Source organism: Corvus moneduloides, chromosome 20 (genome assembly GCF_009650955.1).
Source record: "Corvus moneduloides isolate bCorMon1 chromosome 20, bCorMon1.pri, whole genome shotgun sequence".
Taxonomy (NCBI): Eukaryota; Metazoa; Chordata; class Aves; order Passeriformes; family Corvidae; genus Corvus; species Corvus moneduloides.
The window spans coordinates 1,236,650-1,254,730 of NC_045495.1; the positions used below are offsets into that span (position 1 = coordinate 1,236,650).

General features: G+C 49.1%; 1 protein-coding gene across 2 annotated transcripts; it reads left to right on the top strand.

Moving 5' to 3' along the window:
- Positions 1-208: 208 nt before the first annotated feature.
- On the top strand, positions 209-15,754 carry HEATR6 (HEAT repeat containing 6). 2 transcript variants are annotated; one of them, XM_032130095.1, is made up of 20 exons: positions 209-442; positions 1,085-1,192; positions 1,567-1,707; positions 2,799-2,914; positions 3,286-3,400; positions 3,622-3,723; positions 4,120-4,257; positions 5,096-5,379; positions 5,666-5,843; positions 6,107-6,313; positions 6,963-7,062; positions 7,252-7,607; positions 8,436-8,558; positions 9,081-9,167; positions 10,105-10,239; positions 11,284-11,406; positions 12,449-12,573; positions 13,628-13,724; positions 14,100-14,304; positions 14,735-15,754. In XM_032130095.1, exons 1-20 carry the CDS (start codon positions 233-235, stop codon positions 15,283-15,285), a joined length of 3,501 nt encoding a protein of 1,166 aa, XP_031985986.1. In that variant the 5' UTR covers positions 209-232; the 3' UTR covers positions 15,286-15,754. The 2 variants fall into 2 exon arrangements, with proteins under 2 accessions (XP_031985986.1, XP_031985987.1); XM_032130096.1 differs by having other exon boundaries at positions 14,100-14,243; positions 14,735-14,872.
- Positions 15,755-18,081: the final 2,327 nt, after the last annotated feature.

Genomic DNA, 18,081 nt, shown 5'->3' on the forward strand with positions numbered 1-18,081 from the left:
GGGGGGCGTTTTCACCCTGGGTGACTCTGCTGTTGAACATTTGCTGTTGTTTCCAACAGCCCGGGCCCGCTGCCGGGGCCGTGTCCCACAGGCGGGCGGGCACCGCCACCTGCCGCGGGCCCTGCCCTGCCCGCCCCGGCCCTCAGCACTGCCGGGCCCGCCCGGCCGCCGTAGCCGCGGCCGCCCCGGAAGGGCTCCGGTTGCCATAGCGGCGCGGGCGGGGCGGCGAGACATGGCGGCGGCGGCGGGGCCGGGGCCGGGGCCGGGGCCGGGGCAGCCGGCGGAGCCGGGCCCGGCCGGGTCGCTGCGGCGCTGCCTGGCGCGGCTCGGCGCGCTGCGGGCCCGGCCCGACGGCGGCCGCCGCACGGAGCTGCACCTGCTCTTCGACCAGCTCATCTCGGAGAGCTGCGGGCCCGAGCCCGCGGCCGCGCCGGGCCCGCAGGTACCGCGGGGATGGGGGCTCCGGCGGCTCCGGGGCTGCCGCCGCCCGCACGGCGCGGGGCTGTGCCCGCGTGGGAGGAGGAGGAGGAGGCGGCCTCGGCCGTGCCCGTGCCCGTCTCGCAGCGCACGCGTGGCGGGTGTGAGCGGGTGCCGGTGTGGGGGACACGCGGGGTCGGTGCTTTTCCCGCTGTGCCCACCCCCGGGCAGCATGTTCCCGCACACCTTCCACGCTCTTCCGCCCACGCCCGGGTCCCTTCTCCGGCTCCTTGGTGACTGAGCTCTGCTGCCCTGTGCCAAAGCGCTGCCGGGTGGAGGTGGTGGGTGACACCAATAGGTGGGACTGTGGCAATTTTCATAGTCTGATGTTGAAAAAATAGTAATTTTTTAAACTTTAAAGCAAGCCATTCAAAGCTGAGCACTCTAGATGTGCAGTATAGATGCTGCTCCATTGGCAACACACAGTACTTCATTATTACACTGGCTTGTTTTCATTTTATTTCCAAAGCAGGCTTACTTTGCACTTTGGAATTAACTGATTTCTGGGCAATCCTCTTCTGTTCCTTGATCTAACTTAATATTTTCCTTGAGCCGTTATTATTGTCTTTGTAGTCCCTAAATAATAAACGGAGGCTTTCTCTTCCAGGATGTTTGTGCTGTGCTTGTTGAAGCCTGTCAGTTGGTTCCCCTTGATCAGGAACATCTTGTCAGCAAAGTCTGTCAGCTTATCCATCACTTACTCAACAGATATCAGGTAGGAAGAGTTTGGCCATGTCCCTCCTGTTCCTCACTAAGCCAGGGGAGCTCTGTCGTTTCCAGGGCTGTGGAGCCGACCTTCAGGCAAAGTTTCTTGGATTTTCACAGTATTAGTTATTTTTGGGCAGCTGAGGCTATGATCTGGTTCTAGCATGGTTCCTCATAAAACCAGCTCTCAGTCAGAAGTGATTCACCATGGGAAGTACTCTTGATTTTAGGACACTTGTGCAGATGTATCCATTTTTTGTCAGCTGATTCTCTGCTGGTGTGTGATTTTAACAGCCAGATCACCCGAATCTGACCAATAGCTCTGGGTTTATTGACTGCAGCAGTACATGATGATGTTTACCTTGGCCTTTTCTGTTATGACAGGTGATGGTTGATGAGCAGAACTTGAATTTCCTTCTCTCCTACTGCATCTCTGCTCTGAGGCAGTGCAGCTCCTGGACACATGTTGAAATTCTGCAAGCCTTAGCAGCTCTTGTTTACAATAATGGGCCTAAGTGTCAGAAGGTGAGCTTACAAACTAAGGGAAAGTAACAACAAAAATATTTGTACTGCTGCTGTTTCTACTTTATTTTTTTTCCTGAAAGAAAGAATAAAAAGTTCTCAAGTTGTGTTACCTTTAGTGCTAAGATTAGATCCCATTTAAATAGTGGCTGATATTTATGGGAAAGTTGAATTTCAGTTGTGTGTATTAATAATTATTATTCCCATGTGGAATACTCTGTACCTGCAGGCTGCAGCTGTAGTGATCACCATTAAAGAAGGGCACAGGCTTAGCCTGCAGACCAACCACCCTGTGCCTCAGGCAGGAAGAACATGGGGAGCTTCAAATTGCACATAACTCCACAGGCTCCATTGAGGATCCTGAAATCCATCCTGTAACCAGATCAGGGCTTTAGCTCAGCGCCATTTCAAAGCAGAGGCTCTCGGGTATCGATCCTGTGTGCAGCTCCTTGTTGCTGCAGCTGACAGTGTTTGAAATGCTGAATCCTCCTGCTGTCACCAGCTCGTGGCAGCTTGCAAAGCAGTCTCTGCTGTTGGGCTGAGCATGGGGGGGTGATGCTCACAGTTTGGGAGCTGCCAGCTTGTGTGGGCTTGTAGCCCATGTAGTGGCAGCAGTTTGGTGCAGCAGTTGTTCCTAGCTTAGCTTCATGTCTGGGAAGAGACCATAAACTGGGACTCAGCTGAGCTCAACCCTGTCCTTTCCTAATACAGAATAAGAGGACTTAAGGAATTAAGATTTTTTATGTTGTTTTTTATAAACATAATCTGTCTCTGGGATCTGAAATTGCAGCTGACAATTTTTAGGGTTTGTTTTATTTCTCATTATCCTGCTTTGATTTTTGACTGGTAATAAATCCAACTACTTTCACTAATTCAAGTCAGCTGTGCCCGTGATGGTTATCAGTGAGTGACCTCTCCTTGTCCTTATCTCAGCTCATGAGCCTTTCCTTATATTTTCTCTGCCCTGCCCATCTGAGGAGCAGTTTTGGTGGGCACCTGGTGTCCAGCCAGGCTCCAGCCACTTCCCAAACACAAGAACCAGGAGGCTGAGGGAGGAGCACTGACCCCTAATGACTTTTAGTGGTTTGTTTCAGTATCTCCCGGACCTGCTGGGCAAGGCTGGGCTCCTGCTGCAGTTCAGTGACCCTGCCCAGCCAGACGTGGAGCTCAGGAGGGCGGCTGTGCGCAGCATGGCAAACCTGTGTCTCAGGTGTGTACCAGCCTTTGCAGGTGCTTTAGAGAATGTGTGTCTGCCAGCACGGGGCCAGCAAGGTGTAGGTCCATGAATTTGAAATGCAGAGCTTTAGTGTTCCAAGATATCTGTGCATAAAACCATAAACTCTCAGTCTTCCAGAAATAATGTTACGGGGGTTAGTGGAGGGAGGAAATGAAAAGCTGTTGTGCTGTCTAATTTTTTGTGCAGAAGGTTTCCTTTTGTTCTCTGTATGGTAGAACTGGCCCCTTTCAATCAGCCATCCATCTATCTGGGGCTCTTCAGGCTGACAGAGGGCTTGGGTGGGACTTTGTGTAACTTTATGAACCTGTAAACCAACCTTGTGTCTCCTCCTGGTCTAATTTTAGTGTCCCTGGACAGCCATACCTGGATGAGTCCTACAGAAGTGTCTGTTTTCAAACTTTCCTAAGTGTTCTGCAGTCTTCAAAAACCTCTGATGTGGATGACATCACGTTTTGCATGGTAAGTGTCAGTCTAATTGTCTAAAATACTCTAATTAGGAGATGGAGCTGCTGGAATATGTGGAATTTGGAATGTTGTCAACTGAGATTTTGCTTTAACAGTTTACAATTTATCATATTACTGTCCCAGTTGAGCAAAACTGTAATTGCCTAGAAAGTTGCTCGGAAGATGTGAACCTGCAGCGTTTTGGGAAGGAAAAGTAAGTAATTCTTTGTTTTCAGTTACTGCAAAGTGCACTGAAAGGTGTCCAGTCGCTTCTCAACGGTGGGAAGATGAAACTGATGCAAACTGACCAAATTGGAGCTCTTCTGGCAGTGTTAAAGGTAAATCCACCTGAAGAAAGAGGCAGACACTGGGAGGTTCCAGATGCTGTTAAGTGGGAAACAGTGGGATGAGCAAGAGGGAGCAGAGAACCCTGAGTGTGGGGGAAATGGAGTGTGAGATGTAAAGAAAAATATATTGAGTTTCTCTCACAGCATCTTCACTGCACTTCCCACAGAGGAATGTGAGAGGAAGATGGGAGACTTGGTGTTTTTTGACATACTTGAAGTCCTTCTAGATGTAGATGTATTTCAGATGTTGCATAGCCTTACATATGGGAGAGGCAAGACCTGGGGGAAGGAGCACAACTGAAAATTGGTGAATTCACCTGAGTGGCTGTACAGTAAATCTGTGCACAGGAAAGGGACAGAATGCTAACACTTGTGTTCCTGTTGCAGAAATGCATGCTCCATGGGCTGCCAGGACTGAGCATAGAGGTGCCCACAGCCCTGTACCCTGCTCCCTTACCTCAGTATGATAAAAGGTCACCTGTCAAGCAGGAGCAGTCAGAACCAGCCACCTCTAAGCACACAGGGGTAAGCTGATTCTGCAGTGTGTTTGTTGTGGTTGTGTCTTACCTGTCGTGATATTGGTGGCTCTTCGTGTCCTGAGCATGTGGTACATTTAATTCTTTGCTTCAAAGGTATTGATTATAAATTCTGCACTGAGTAAAATTGCTTTGGGGACTCTGGTGACATGAACAAATGGCTCTGCAGAGCTTGGCTTTCCCAAGTTTAGCTCTGTGCAACAATTATTCATCCATAGCCAAGAATTCCTGGCCTGCAGGCACGGGACTGATGCGTGCAAACTAGCCAAAGCTTTTGATTTTATAAGTTACGTTTTCTCTCCTAACACTTGACTCTTTCTTAGGGAAGTCAAGTTCATTTAAGACTGATTTCTTGCCTCATCTGTTCTCCTTAACCCTTCTACAGGTTATTTTTTAACCCTATAAATACTTTGGATTACTGATTGTCTGAAAGACATTAGAGAAAATAAAGTTATCTAGTCATGTTGACTTGTTTTTTTTTAGGTGTTGAATACCTGCTGTACATCTGAAAGAACTACAGAAGTACTTAGTGTTGTTCTTTAATCACTTTAGTGTGAAATATGATTTTTAGATAAAAGTTTCCTTGGATATATTTTATTTTACCAATGAAGAAGCCAAAGCTTAGTTTTTGAGGCTATTCAGTTATAAACTGCTTACTTCAGTATTACTGAAAATTTGTGACTGTTGCTACTAATAAGCAGAATTTAAAAATTCAGATACCAGAGAGTACACAGACTGTTTCTGTGTGTAGAGTATTGCACAGACATGTAACTGCATTTATGTATTTGTTAAGTATTGACTAAAGAAAAAAATCAATTTTTTCTTAGAACCGAAGAAAAAAGTCCAAAGGGAAACAAAAGAAGGGAGAGTTTGGGGAAGAAGGAAGAGACAATTCGGGGGATGCAGGAAATGAGTCAGTCCTGGGAGCAGACATGCTGAAATTGCACTTGGGGGATGTGCAGAGCAGCCCTTGTCCGGATCCTCGGGCTCGTGCATCGGATGTGTCTGCTGGGAAGGATCCCCTGTCCTCACATCCCACGGGCTGGAAACGCATCAGCAGCAGTGAGTCGGAGTATTCCGACGCCGAGGGTGGAATACAGAGCAAAGTGAGGTGATTGTTGTGCACATAAACATAAAACATGGGGATCCATAAAACACTTCCACAGGACCCTTTGTTCTTCATCAAAACTGCTGAGGAAATCACTTTCCCTTTTGATTTATGAGATGATACAAGAAAATTGGAAGGCAGTAGTTTGTGTTGGTTTGGAAGTAAATTTGTTCTTCCTGTTCTTGGTCTAAAAGGTTTCCTCTCACAGCCAACCACTAATACGAGTAAAAGAGGTGGAGTCCATCCCTTGTCGCTGCTGTTTTCATTAATCTTTTTGTTTGTGTTTAAGGTCCTACCAAGCCAATGTTCGCCAAGGGGCTCTGGCCTGTTTCCTCTCCACTATAAAGTCAATAGAAAAGAGAGTTCTTTATGGCTACTGGTCAGCATTTGTTCCTGATGCCCCTGGTATTGGCAGCCCCCAGTCCGTGTCCCTGATGACAATTGCTCTAAAGGACCCTTCTCCAAAGGTGAGGCACTTCTGAGTACAAAAAGTGTTGTGTTTTCCTCTGTTAATCTTAGGAGTTGTCTTCTCTGTCCTTCAATAAGTATTTGGCTACTGCACCCCAAGAAATAAACAGGAAGCATTGGCTAAGGAAACTAAGGATTGGTTCTGTACTGCTTTAAGTTATGAAAAAAAGTTAGAGTTGAATTTTCTCTTTCTAGAGAGGATTTAATATATTTTAAAATTCTCCATCTGTTCAAAGGTAACATAAGTGTTTTATCATTTCAGACACGTGCCTGTGCTCTTCAAGTCCTCTCAGCCTTCCTGGAAGGTTCTAAGCACTTCCTCTCTGTGGCTGAAGATGCCAATGACCACAAGAGAGCTTTTACTCCCTTCTCTGTCACTATTGCTTCCAGCATCCGGGAGCTGCACCGCTGCCTGCTGCTGGCCCTGGTGGCAGAGTCCTCCTCTCAGACACTGACACAAATCGTCAAGGTAACTGCACTGCAGATGTGCCACGTGCTCCCAAGGGGTGACATTGGTCTCTAGATTAAGTCCTGAAGAAAGATTGCACAGAGCTGGTGTTGAAGAGCGAGGTGGTGGTGGTGGCAAACAGACCTTTGTCATCTCCCAGAGCTTCATTGGCTGAGTCATCCTGCAGAGTCATGGAATCACAGAATGGTTTGGGTTGGAAGGGTCCCTAAAGATCACCTTGTTTTGACACCCTGCTGTGGCCAGGGGCGTCTTCCACCAGACCAGGTTCCTCAGAGTTCCATACAGAGTCTTGGGGTTTCTTTTCAGCACAGTTCTCTTTCTCCTGCATTTTTTTAGTCTTTCTGAAGCTGAATTAACCTATGAAATGATTCTGAAGGCTCACATTGGCTTTAAAACTGCGATCCAAATTGACAAATCCTCCCATGGGCTATCGAAATTCCTTGGTCTTTATGCCAAGTCACAGTAGTTAAATCCTTGCTCTTAGGAGCCAAGTTTGTATCCAGTGTTCACACAGCAGATAATTGGGGTGGGTTTTTTTTCAGGTGCCCTCAGATAATGAGCTGCCTGAGTGACCTAAATTACAAATGTAAAAACAAACCTGTTGGAGGCCAGGCTGACATTGTAACCAGCACCTTTCTCTGTGTTTCAGTGCCTTGCAAACTTGGTTTCCAATGCACCCTACAGCCGATTGAAACCTGGGCTGCTCACCAGGGTGTGGAACCAGATCAAGCCCTACATCTCTCACAAAGGTTTGCATCCTCTCTCTGTTATATTCCTCCCCTCCTCTGTGCTCCATAAATTCATAATTCAATAGCAGTGGCTGTTCATATGTTGCAATCTATCTTGTCTGAAAACTGCTGAGGGAGGATGCTGGGCTGTCAGTGAGGTTCTAATGGAGGTTTTTTTGCTCTTTCTTCCCCCCCCATTGTCTCTTGCAGATGTTAACGTTCGAGTTTCCAGCCTCACATTGTTGGGGGCCATAGTTTCTGTCCAGGCACCTTTGCCAGAGGTGCAGCTGCTTCTGCAGCAGCCCAGCTCCTCGGGGCTGAGCAGCAGCGGCAGCGCGACCCCTCGGCGCTTCGTCTCCTCGGAGCAGTGCAGGAGAGCACTGCCGTGGGAAAGCCCTCTGGACAGCCCAGCAGGGTGTGCGGCTCCAGAGCCGTGCTGGCTGCTCCGCCTGTGCGTTTCCATCATTGTCCTGCCCAGGGAGGATTCCTGCTCCGACAGCGACGCCAACTTCCCGTCCTTGTCCAGCGTCTACGAGCCGTGTCCCCTCCGGCTGGAGTCCCTGCAGGTGGGGCGGATGCACGGGGGGCTTGGCTCAGCATCCAGCTGCCTCCCTCTGTCGTGGGTTCCCTTTGCTCCCTGCTCTCTCAGGGAGATTTAGGCTGAAGCCTTTGCTGGTGCAGTGGGGCTGAGCTGCTCAAAGGGAAATGTTTTGATTCCCTGGCTGCAGCATGCCTGTCCTGCTGCAAGCCTGCTGCAGCAAGTTCATCTGCCTCTGATTTTTATCTTCAGTATTTTTAAGTAGTATTTGAGGGTGTGTGCTGGCAGACTATGAGTCTTCCCCATGCAAACTACTCCATACAGAATCCAAGTGAACGATTTGGTGGAAAACAGTAGGGAAGAGCCCTGCAGTCAGAGAACAGTCTGCAAGGAGCTATGGAGCAACTCAAGGAGAGCCTGTGGATGCCTTGTTTTAATTCATGTAGCCACAGCAAAGGGTAGATTTTGAAACATGCATCCCAAGAAGTCTCACTCTTTCTGGAACACTAAATACTTGTTAAATCTGGCTTCACAGAAGGCAGCAGCAGTTTTACAGGAGGTACAGAATGTCTTGCTCTTAGTTTTTTTGGCTACAGGAGCCCTCGCAGTAAATAATTCATGGTGTTGCTATCTGATAGTGCTTCTTTGGCTCTTCTTTGAACAAGATAATGGAACAGGGAGGCTTTTAATCAGCTCTAGTATTCTGGAAGTTGTGCTGCAAGGTGTATCTGTTACATCAGAGTTCATTATATGGTGCCAGGGTTGATTAGCCCATTAACATCCTTTCAGTGTGTATTTGGGGTGTTTTGGGTAGAAGGGGAAAATGCTGAATGGAATTTCTTTTGTCTGCGTTTAGGTGTTGGCTCTTCTTGTGAAAGGTTATTTCCCTATGGCTCAGAGCTATTTCCTAGAACTTGGAGAAGTGGCTTGCAGATGCATGGAAGAAATGGATCCATCTATTCAGCTCCATGGAGCCAAAGTAAGAGCAGGAGGACACATCAACATTGTTTTACCAAGTCAGTTTTATCTGTCTGTGTGCTTTGCAAATGCAGATGAGTGGTGATGAATATTCAGAGCATCTGTGTGTGTGATGTAGAAATGCAGTACCCTGACACTTGGAGAAATGCACCTTCAGCTTCCAGTCTTGAAGTCTCAGCAGAATTTTGTTGCTCTGCTGAGTCACCAGGAAGCTTGGGAAATGCAAGGACTACAACACTGGTCCTTCCCTGACTGAGCATCAGCTGGTGCAGGGACTGGACTCTGTGACCCAAAGGTTTCCTCTTTGTGCAGTAATTTGTTATGCTGTTCTAGCTGGAGACTTTATGTAGGAAAAGCTTTTCCTCTGATTTCAGTCCTAGCGGGGACAGAACAGTCCAGACCAGTACTGAATCTTTTATTTTTGTTCCCTGGGTGAGTAGATGCAGTCCTAGGTGAAGGTTCTGTAGTTCATGGTCCTTGAGTCACCCCTGATGAAAACCTCCTTGCTTTTTGTTCTTTGTAGCTCCTGGAGGAGCTGGGCACAGGTGTCCTGCAGCAGCACAAACCCGACTCCCCCACTGCCCCTGAGCAGAGGGTGCCTGTCAGCGTGGTAAGTGTGAGATTCCACCTCAGTGAGCTCCTTCCTTGGACTCTGCAAAGCCACTGGCACAGACACAGATAAATAATTGCAGGGAAGCAGGAAGGGACTCAGACTGTGGCTTTATGGATGCCAGTGTGGACAGTTTCTGTAGATTTCCTGCAGTAATTTGGCAGTTGTTCCTGCCTGTAGACAGATGTGTTGGGTTTTATTTCTTTTACATGATGTTAGCCCTGTCTCTTTGCCTCTCCTCTTCCCAGCTCTTGCAGCCTGCTGTAGCTCAGAGAGCTGGAAGAACAGCACTGATTTTGCATGTGTCATTACTGCTGCATAAAACTTTTAGAATTTTGGTGAATTTGCATTGTTAAAGAACCAACCTACATTTTCTGGCTGCTCACAAGTGCAGGGAGGAGAGTGGCCAGAACCACAATATATGTGAATTCAGAAAAATTCATTAGCTGTTTGTTGGTTAAGTTTGCAGAAGCTGAGTAATACAGGCCTGTTTAAGTCTTGCTTCTGTGAACAGAAGGCAAGCTTAAACATTGTTTTGGCTCATGCTAAGTTTTGAGCCTACAAGCCAGGAAATGTGTTCAGTAGCATCAGGTTCCTGTTATTCTCTATGAAGGTAAATTGTCAGGCAAATGAAAACACTCAGCTGTGTGGATTCAGGAGTGGGATTACAACTCTATTTAGTGCAGTTTAAATTTCAGGGTATGTGGCCTTGAGAAGGAAACAAAAATAACTCAGTGAACAGCTACTTGATAGCAGTACTGAAATGTCTTTAAAATGTTTCTGAATGCTAACTATTTTAGGCTCCAAACAATTGTAACGCCTTCCATGTGTGATTATGCTCCCTGCTCTAAGTATTTCTTAAAGATGATCATCTTTAAGACAAGAACTTAGGCGTAATTGCTGGTTTAAAAGATAAACCTGGCTGTTTCTCCTGCAGGTTGTGACCTTCTGGACGATGATGTTAAATGGCCCTTTACCTGGCACTCTGCAGAACTCCCCCCACGCCACTCTCCAGACAAGTGCCTGTGATGCCCTCTCCTCTATCTTACCAGAGGCTTTCAGCCTCCTGCAGGTAAGAGAACACACCTTTAAATGTGGTGGTTTTACCTTTGAGGCTTTGTCCTTGTCCTCCACATCACAGCAGTGTAAAGCCTTCCTAAAACTTACCAGGAGAGAGTAAGGAAACCTCACTGAATTTTTTCTTTTCCTTTACATTCTTGAACATTGTGACTGTTGAAGGCTGGGAAAGGCAATGTTGGGAGTAATCATCCTGTCAGAACAATTAAACTGTGGGTCACAGCAGCTGTTTGGCCCTGCCATGAATACCCAGCCTTGGCAATGATGCACAGGAGATGGAGGACAAGAATTTCATGGCATGAGGGAGGGCTGGGGGATTGTTATTCTGCTGGTTAATTCTTTGAAGAGCCAGCTGAGCCAACAGCCAGGGCCTGATGTTGTGCACCCATTTGCATGTGTGTTTTTCCCCTTTGCAACATGAAACATGCTTTTAAACATGAAAGCCTTGGCAGGGGATCCCCCCTGCATTGTGCAGCTCCTTCTGTGTCACTGTGCCGTTGTTGGGGAGTGCTCTGCCAGATCTCATTTGCCCAGGAATTGCTGGTCCAGCAGTATCTCTGGAATTCTCCAAGTACAGCGTGTACTTCATCCCCCTGTACTTTGATCCCATCCACTCTCCTGTCCCTGTGGCCACATGGGGTCAAGTCAGTGCCCACTCTGACCCTTTGTCATGGGCTGGTGAACTGACAACCTGCCCAGGCTGAGCTCACCCTGCCTGTCCTGGTTAATGAGGGGCAGAGAGGGGGGGAAGGCAAAAGCAGCCCATCCTCTCTGTGTTCCCTCTGATGGGCCATTCCTTCTGCTTTGGATCAGAGTTAATATCTTGGTTTCCTTCGTGGTCTGACCTAACAGCAGTGAGATCCTGTGTGCTGGAAGCGTTCCTGGTCCCTGGGTGGGCTCCTGAAACACCACTCAGTTCACTTAGAGCACGCTCTGAGTGGAAGCTCCTTCAGATACAGGGTCTGTCAGAGTACTCGTGTGTCCCTGTGGAACAGAGCTCTCCTCAGTCCCCCCATGGCCACTCTGCTCCTCGTTGCAGGGTGACCAGCAGATCCTGTGTGTCACGTTGCTGCTGGGCCTGAACCACAGCGAGAACCCCCTGGTGAAAGCTGCTGCTGCCCGTGCCCTGGGAGTCTACATCCTCTTCCCGTGCCTCAGGCAGGTCAGAGCCAGCTCATTCCCTTCTTCTGAGCCATTTAATAATGGGTTTGGTGAGCCATGAGATGTGAAACATGGATTTTTTTGAAATTAATTATCTTTACTTTTGGTCTGTAGTGTATTTATATTTCCTTCCTGGCTCCAGACCTGCTCTTGCCTTTTGTGTGAGAGCAGAATCAGTGCAGGGAGGTGAAGCAGAAGTGAGAGGAAAAGGAGGGAGGTCAGGATCTTCTCAGGCTCTGAGGGATGGAAGCTGGAGGGGTTAGGTTGGCTCAGAGGAGCTGCGAGAGGTGAGGTGGAGCTGGGATGGAGGGATGAGCTGTACAGTGCTCTCTGGAGTTTAATGTTGGACTCGGTCTTAGAGGTCTTTCCCAACCTTCAGGATTCTATGATTTTAACAAGTTCTTAATGTGAAGCCTTCAGTTTTGCTTAAAGCCAAGAAATAAAGCTTATTTAGACAAAAAAAGCTGGGGTTTTTTTCTACAAAATATCATCTTAGCTTGGCTGAGCTGGAAGATTAGTTTTTACAATGTAACCTTAAGTGAATGATTTTAATTAAAAAAAAAATGCAGTAGCTGACTTTGGAGTTTAATTCCAAAATATTTGGAAAGAAAATTCTTCACCATAGGCACATGTAGTGTGCCATAGAAGAGAAGATTAGACAGGCAGCTCAACAGGGAGTTTGGAGAAGCAATTACTTCGAGAGTGGGATTTGATGAGTGTAAGGTTGGCAGTCCATGTAATTATGTTAAAATCCAAAGTAACTAAAGCACCAATGGAATTAAATAATACATGGGAGCTTTTCAGCAGCAGCTACCCAAGAGTGGTGGACTTGGTCAGCATTCAGGCTTGGACTGTTAATTAAAGGTCAGGCAAAGCTGCAGAGAGCACCATGAGCTCATTAAGAGGTGTCACCTAGAAAAGAAGAGTAAATGAATAGAGCTGGTCCCGGTCTCATTTTCCCTGCAAAACCCAGAATGTGTTACTCAGGAAATCACCTGCGTTTTGAGAACTTTGTAACTTCGCAGCACTTTTTGCTTTGACAGGATGTGATGTTTGTGGCGGACACAGCAAATGCCATTCTGAACTCCCTCCATGACAAGTCTCCCAACGTCCGTGCCAAGGCAGCCTGGTCCCTGGGCAACCTCACAGACACCCTGATCATCAACATGTACGTGACACAGCCTGCCCTGGGGTGACACCTCCCTGCCCCAAAGCGTCAGACAGACCAGACCTACTGGTCTGCAAGAGGACACAGCCTCAGGCTGTGTGCCAGGTTGGACATCAGGAGCAATTTCTTTATGGAAAGGGTGGTCAGGCATTGGAAGGGGCTGCCCAGGGAGGTTTGGAGTTCCCACCCCTGGAGGTGTCCAAGGAAGGGCTGGAGGTGGCACTCAGTGCTCTGGGCTGGGGACAAGGGGGGCATCGGGCGCAGCTTGGACTCGATGCTCTGCGAGGGCTTTTCTAACCAAAATGATTCTGTGATACTTAACATTAAAAAAAGCCAGAATTTGGCTTTGATACTTCTTTTTAACCACCCTCTGCCTGTGTGTCTGCCAGTATGTGACACTGTTAAAGCATCCTGTATCCCTGTGGGAACACCTTCCACTATCCCAGGTTGCTCCAAGCCCCATCCAGCCTGGCCTTGGACACTTCCACGGGTGGGGCAACACAGCTTCTCTGGGCACTCTCACAGGGAAGAGGTTTTTTCTAATATTTGTTCTAAACCTACTCAGCTTGAAGCCATTCCCCCTTGTCCTGTCACTCTAAGGAGAGGCTCTTTAAAACTTTTCACTTCTCAGTTTTCCACTTCTTGTGTGTTGCTTGGTGTAATTACGTGGTTCCTTTACTTTCAACGTAACACAGAAGTAAAATTAATAAATATTTAACCCTTCCTCAAGCCAGAGACTGAGGGAAGCCTAACCTACTGTTACATTTTTAACAGGAAAATAGTTATCATATATTCCTGCTACAGAATTGCCCCTGAGCAATTCCTTGCCCTCTGTTTTTTATTACAGACTTAACCATTGCTAACCAGCTTTCTTGCATTGATAGTTTGGTTTTAAATTAATAAACATAGTGGTCACATGCAGAAAGGTCTGTCTTACATATTAGCCTTCTAAAGAGTGAAGGTTGTTTGTTCATGGGCCTTTATAAAGGGTTGTATCACATCTTTGGGGATGGAGCAGCCGAGCTGGGTGTTCACAGGGTGATTCTCCTGCCAGGGAAACCATGGGACAAAGCTTCCAGGAGGAACTTTCTGATCTGCTGCTGCTGAAATTGTTACGGTCTGCAACAGAAGCATCCAAGGACAGAGACAAGGTAAGAGTGAAGGGAAGGAGGGTGGAGTTGGTGTAGTTAACTCTTGGATTTAAAAAAAAAACACAAGGAAAAAGCACTTTGGGTCTCTTTGCCCCAACGTTTGGGGGGAGCTGCAGCTCAGATCCTCCCCTGGGGGCTGGTGCTTGGAGGTTTCCTGGGCTGGTTGAATTGCAGGGAATTTGAGTGGGCTTTTCCACAACATAGGGATTTGTGGTTTGGATTGTGGCCATTGCAGAGAATGATCTTTCTGGTGGCATTTAGGAAGACACAGTGTGATTTCAGCTGTGCTCCTTGCTGGCTCTGAGATGATTTCACAGCAGGCTCGACAAGACCTGCCCACAACCCGAAAACTGGGGAGGTTTTTGTGTGTTCCAGGTAAAGAGCAATGCTGTCCGTGCCCTTGGGAATGTGCTCCATTTCCTGCAGCCCTGCCACGTGGCCAACCCCAGGTTCAGGGAAGCCATCGAGGAGTCCCTGCAGGCCCTGATTGCCACGGTGGGCAGCGAGGCCACCATGAAGGTGCGCTGGAACGCGTGCTACGCGCTGGGGAACGTGTTCAAGAACCCTGCCCTGCCTCTCGGTGAGAGCCTGCTCCCCTGCCCCGGCTGCCTCGGCTCTTGTGGTTCTGATCAGATCGTTTCCTAATGGGTAGAGAAGAAGGGGGGAAGCCAGTGGAGCTGAGTCTGGGTTCACAGCTTTCCAGGACTCTTCCCAGTGGAACAGACTCGGCTCCTTCCAGTGCAGGTGTAACTGCTGTGTTCAGTTGGATCTGCCATGTAAGGCAAGAGTGTGAGGGTGGGATTATAGATGGGAATAAATGCCAAATGTCCTCTTGTAAAACCTCAGGAGATTAACTGTTTTAACTCATATTTCATTTCATGACCCCTGATTCTCTCATTTAAACCACAATAAATTCAATAAATGTCAGTTCATTAAATATTCAGGAGACATTTATAGTTTTGCATATTTTGGCTGATTAAAAAGGGGTTTTTTTTGGTTTTTTTTTTCAGGAGAGGCTCCTTGGGCCACGCAAGCTTTCAGTGCCCTTTCCTCTGTAGTCAAGTCCTGCAAGAACTTCAAAGTGCGAATCAAGTCAGCCATGGCCCTGTCCATCCCCAGCAAGAGGGAATGCTACGGCTCCACGGAGCAGTTCTGCCAAATCTGGAGTGCCTTGGTGGTGGCCCTGCAAAGGAGCGAGGACGCCGAGGACTTCCTGGAGTTCAAGTACAGCTCCAGCCTCAGGACCCAGATCTGCCGGGCTCTGCTGCACTTGCTGCGGCTGGCGAGGAGCACGGACCTGCCCCTCATCTGGGGGAGCCTCAGGGACCACGGGGAGGCCATCAAACCCTACGTGCTGCAGTACCTGAGGTCCTCAGGGGAGGAGAGCGAAGCGGGAACGCACACGGACCTGGGGGAGAGGGAGCGAGGATTGCAGGGAGCCATCGACCATCTCAGTGGGATAGAGAGAGAGCTGCAGGGCAAGGCGAGGGTCAGAGTGTCCCTGTACCTGGAGGATGTCCTGACAAACCACACCAATGCCACGGAACTGACAGAAGCTTGAAGGAAACGCCCATTTCAGTGACCAAAACTTCCACAGGGAGCGCCGAACTGCGTCCCCTTGCACAGGGCATCCAGAGGAAAAGCTTCCTGCTGCTGATGTTAAATACTTTATTTCAGAATTTATTAATAATGCCTCTAGGACATCATTTTTATATTATTATCATTTTTTATTGTTGTGTTTGGTGAACTCTGCCGTTGCCCTCCCCGGGGTTGGTTTGTGCACTTCGCTGTCAAAGCATCGCCACTTGGAAAACAAACGCCTTTTCCTCCTCTGTGTGTTTTGTAAAGCTGCCTGTTCCCTCAGCTTATCTCAAAGCATTTTGTTCCTATTGCTGCAGGATCCAGAATCATGTTTGTAAAGCAGGGGGCTGGAAGAATTTTGTTTTTCAGAGCCACTGCAAATGTTGTCACTCTTGTGTTCCTGCAATAAACCCAAATACTCCAATATTTGAAGAACAGCTTAGAGCAAACACCCTTTGCCTTTACCTGTCTGTGTTCCTGGTGTCATACACCTGGCCTCTGCCTCCCTGCTGCCTCCACTCATCCTGTCTTCCAAAAAAAATCAAAATTCCTTGTTTCCAGCTGGATGGTACCATGCTGCCTAAGGCAGAAAATTCAAAGTAGGTTCTCCAAGGCTGGAATTTTGGCTCTTCAAGCACCTCTGTGGGAGGTGCAGTGATGTTCTAACAGCACATGGATTCGTTTCTGGTTCTGGAGTTCTGTCCCCTTCCATTCCTTCCCTCTGCTGTTACTTACTCTGTGTTTGCTCTGTGCTTACTCTGCTGATAGCCGGGGGAGCACTGAGCTCTCTGATGTTGCTGGGGACAAATCGGCACCTCCAGGAATGAGCAGGGCTCTGGGGCGCTCAGAGTTAAGTGCCTGCTGTCCTAACCCCGGGCTGGATGTTTGAACAGAGCTCAGGGCAAGCCCTGCCTGTCGTAAAACCTCTGGGGGATACAAAATTCATCTGCTTTGTTCTTCCACCGTCACGCTGGCTGCAGCAGGCCTCAAGTGCTGAGAGTATCCTCAACTTCCCAGAGTAATGGAGCCTTTTTCAGTGGATGGATGGGGCCAGTTCTCTGCCAGGGATCACTTCTGCTGCTGCCCCAGCCTGGTGTGTGCAGACAGGCTTGTGCCAGTGCTGGGAAACCCTGGGATGGAGGCAGAGCTGAGCAACCCTGCTGGGCCCTGTCCTGACGCTGCTTCAAGTGACACATTTGCACTTCAGCTTCATTTGCTCCTTTTCTCTCTGGCTGCTGCAGCTGTACCTGTACCTGTCTTTGAGCTCCCACACCTGCCACTGCCTTGGGGAGAAATCTGTCCCATGGCCACTGAAAGCACAACTCGACCTGGATTTCTTTCCCAATTTGCTGATATCTCTAGAGCTGCCTCTGTCCTGTACCAGCTGGGATGCTGGTCCTGAGGCAGCTGTGGGACTTGAGAAAAGGGTGTACCTGAGCTGAGTGTACTCCAGCAGCCCCATCCAGTGTCAGGGTGTTCTCTGAACGGAGGAATCTCTGGTTTTATGCACCCCAGGATGCAGATGGGAGCTGCTGTGACTCCCAGCAGAGCATCACCCTTAGGTGACCCTCTAGGGACAAAGGGGTGCAGGTCCAGGGGACAGCAGAGAGGCAGGAGCTGGTTTGTGCTCTGGCTGGTGGAACTAACTCCAGTCAGCATCTTCTGAAGCTGAGATAAACATCACCTGCCTTCCATCAGGAGCTGTGTGGCACAGGAGCATTGCTGGGGACACACACGTGGAGGGGGCAGGTGTGGCAGTGAGGCCAAATTTCTTTGGGTAACAAATAAAAAGCCTCTGTGTGGGGTCAGTTACAGGGTTCGGCTGTGCCTGGCCATGGCCCCACAGCTGCTTCTGGGGGAGCTGGGGCTGTGCTCTCCTGCCTGGTTTGGAGGTCAGTGATGATTTTACACGTCCCTTCAGTGTCAGATGTTCTGTTTGGTACCTGCCAGAGCAGCGTGGGCTGTGTGTGCCCTGTGCCACCCCTTGCTGCCAGTGAGGGCCACAGGGCTGGACACAGCCTCTGTCCTTCGGGGCCTGGTGGGGCACGAGGTGCTCGGGGCCGGGGAAAGGCAGCACCTTCCCCACCCCGGCCAAGGTTTTATTGTACTGCCTCTTTATTGTTGTGTTTACAAGCCAGGCCCTTTATAGGTTTTCCTATGAATAGTTCCAAGGAGAAGGTAATTACCTTATCACATGCAGGATGATTTATAGCCAAGGTGGCAAGGGACATTCAAGCTCCGCATCGGCTCCGTTTGAAAGACAATCCGCCTGTTCTTCCGCGGGGTCACTGGGTGGGGAAAACAAAAGGGCTTTAGTGCCCAGCCCGGGGATGTCTCCTGCGGCCGAGCAGCCCCCGAGGCAGCATTTCCCTGGGCTTGTCGCCCACCTGCAGCCCCGTGGGTTCCCCTGGGGACACCTGCGGTGGTGGGCTCTGCCCTGGGCAACCCAGCAAGGACCACCCCAGTGGGTCACTTACAGCGTCCCTGGGGGCTGTTAAACACCCCCCTCGCCTGCACCGAGCTTTTTTGATTGTTATTTTTATTTTTAAATTAATTTTTTCCTTCACTCCAACAACTGTGTCTACGACCGGGGAGCAAAGACTGATTTACTGGAGACCCTGCGGCTGTTGCGCCCTGAGCATCCCAAGGCAGCCGCCTCCGTGTCCGGCGGGCCCGGGAGCGGCCCCGGTCACAGGGCCACGAGGTGGCACCACGTCCCCGGGCACGGCGGGCGCGGCCCCGGTGGCCACAGCGGCGGCTCCGCTTGCCCGTGTCC

Coding starts and splice junctions, on each gene's coding strand:
- HEATR6 (XM_032130095.1), top strand. CDS start 233: ATGGCGGCGGCGGCGGGGCCGGGGCCGGGGCCGGGGCCGGGGCAGCCG. Junction 7,608..8,435: donor TCCGGCTGGAGTCCCTGCAG/GTGGGGCGGATG, acceptor GTCTGCGTTTAG/GTGTTGGCTCTTCTTGTGAA. Junction 14,305..14,734: donor GAACCCTGCCCTGCCTCTCG/GTGAGAGCCTGC, acceptor TTTTTTTTTCAG/GAGAGGCTCCTTGGGCCACG.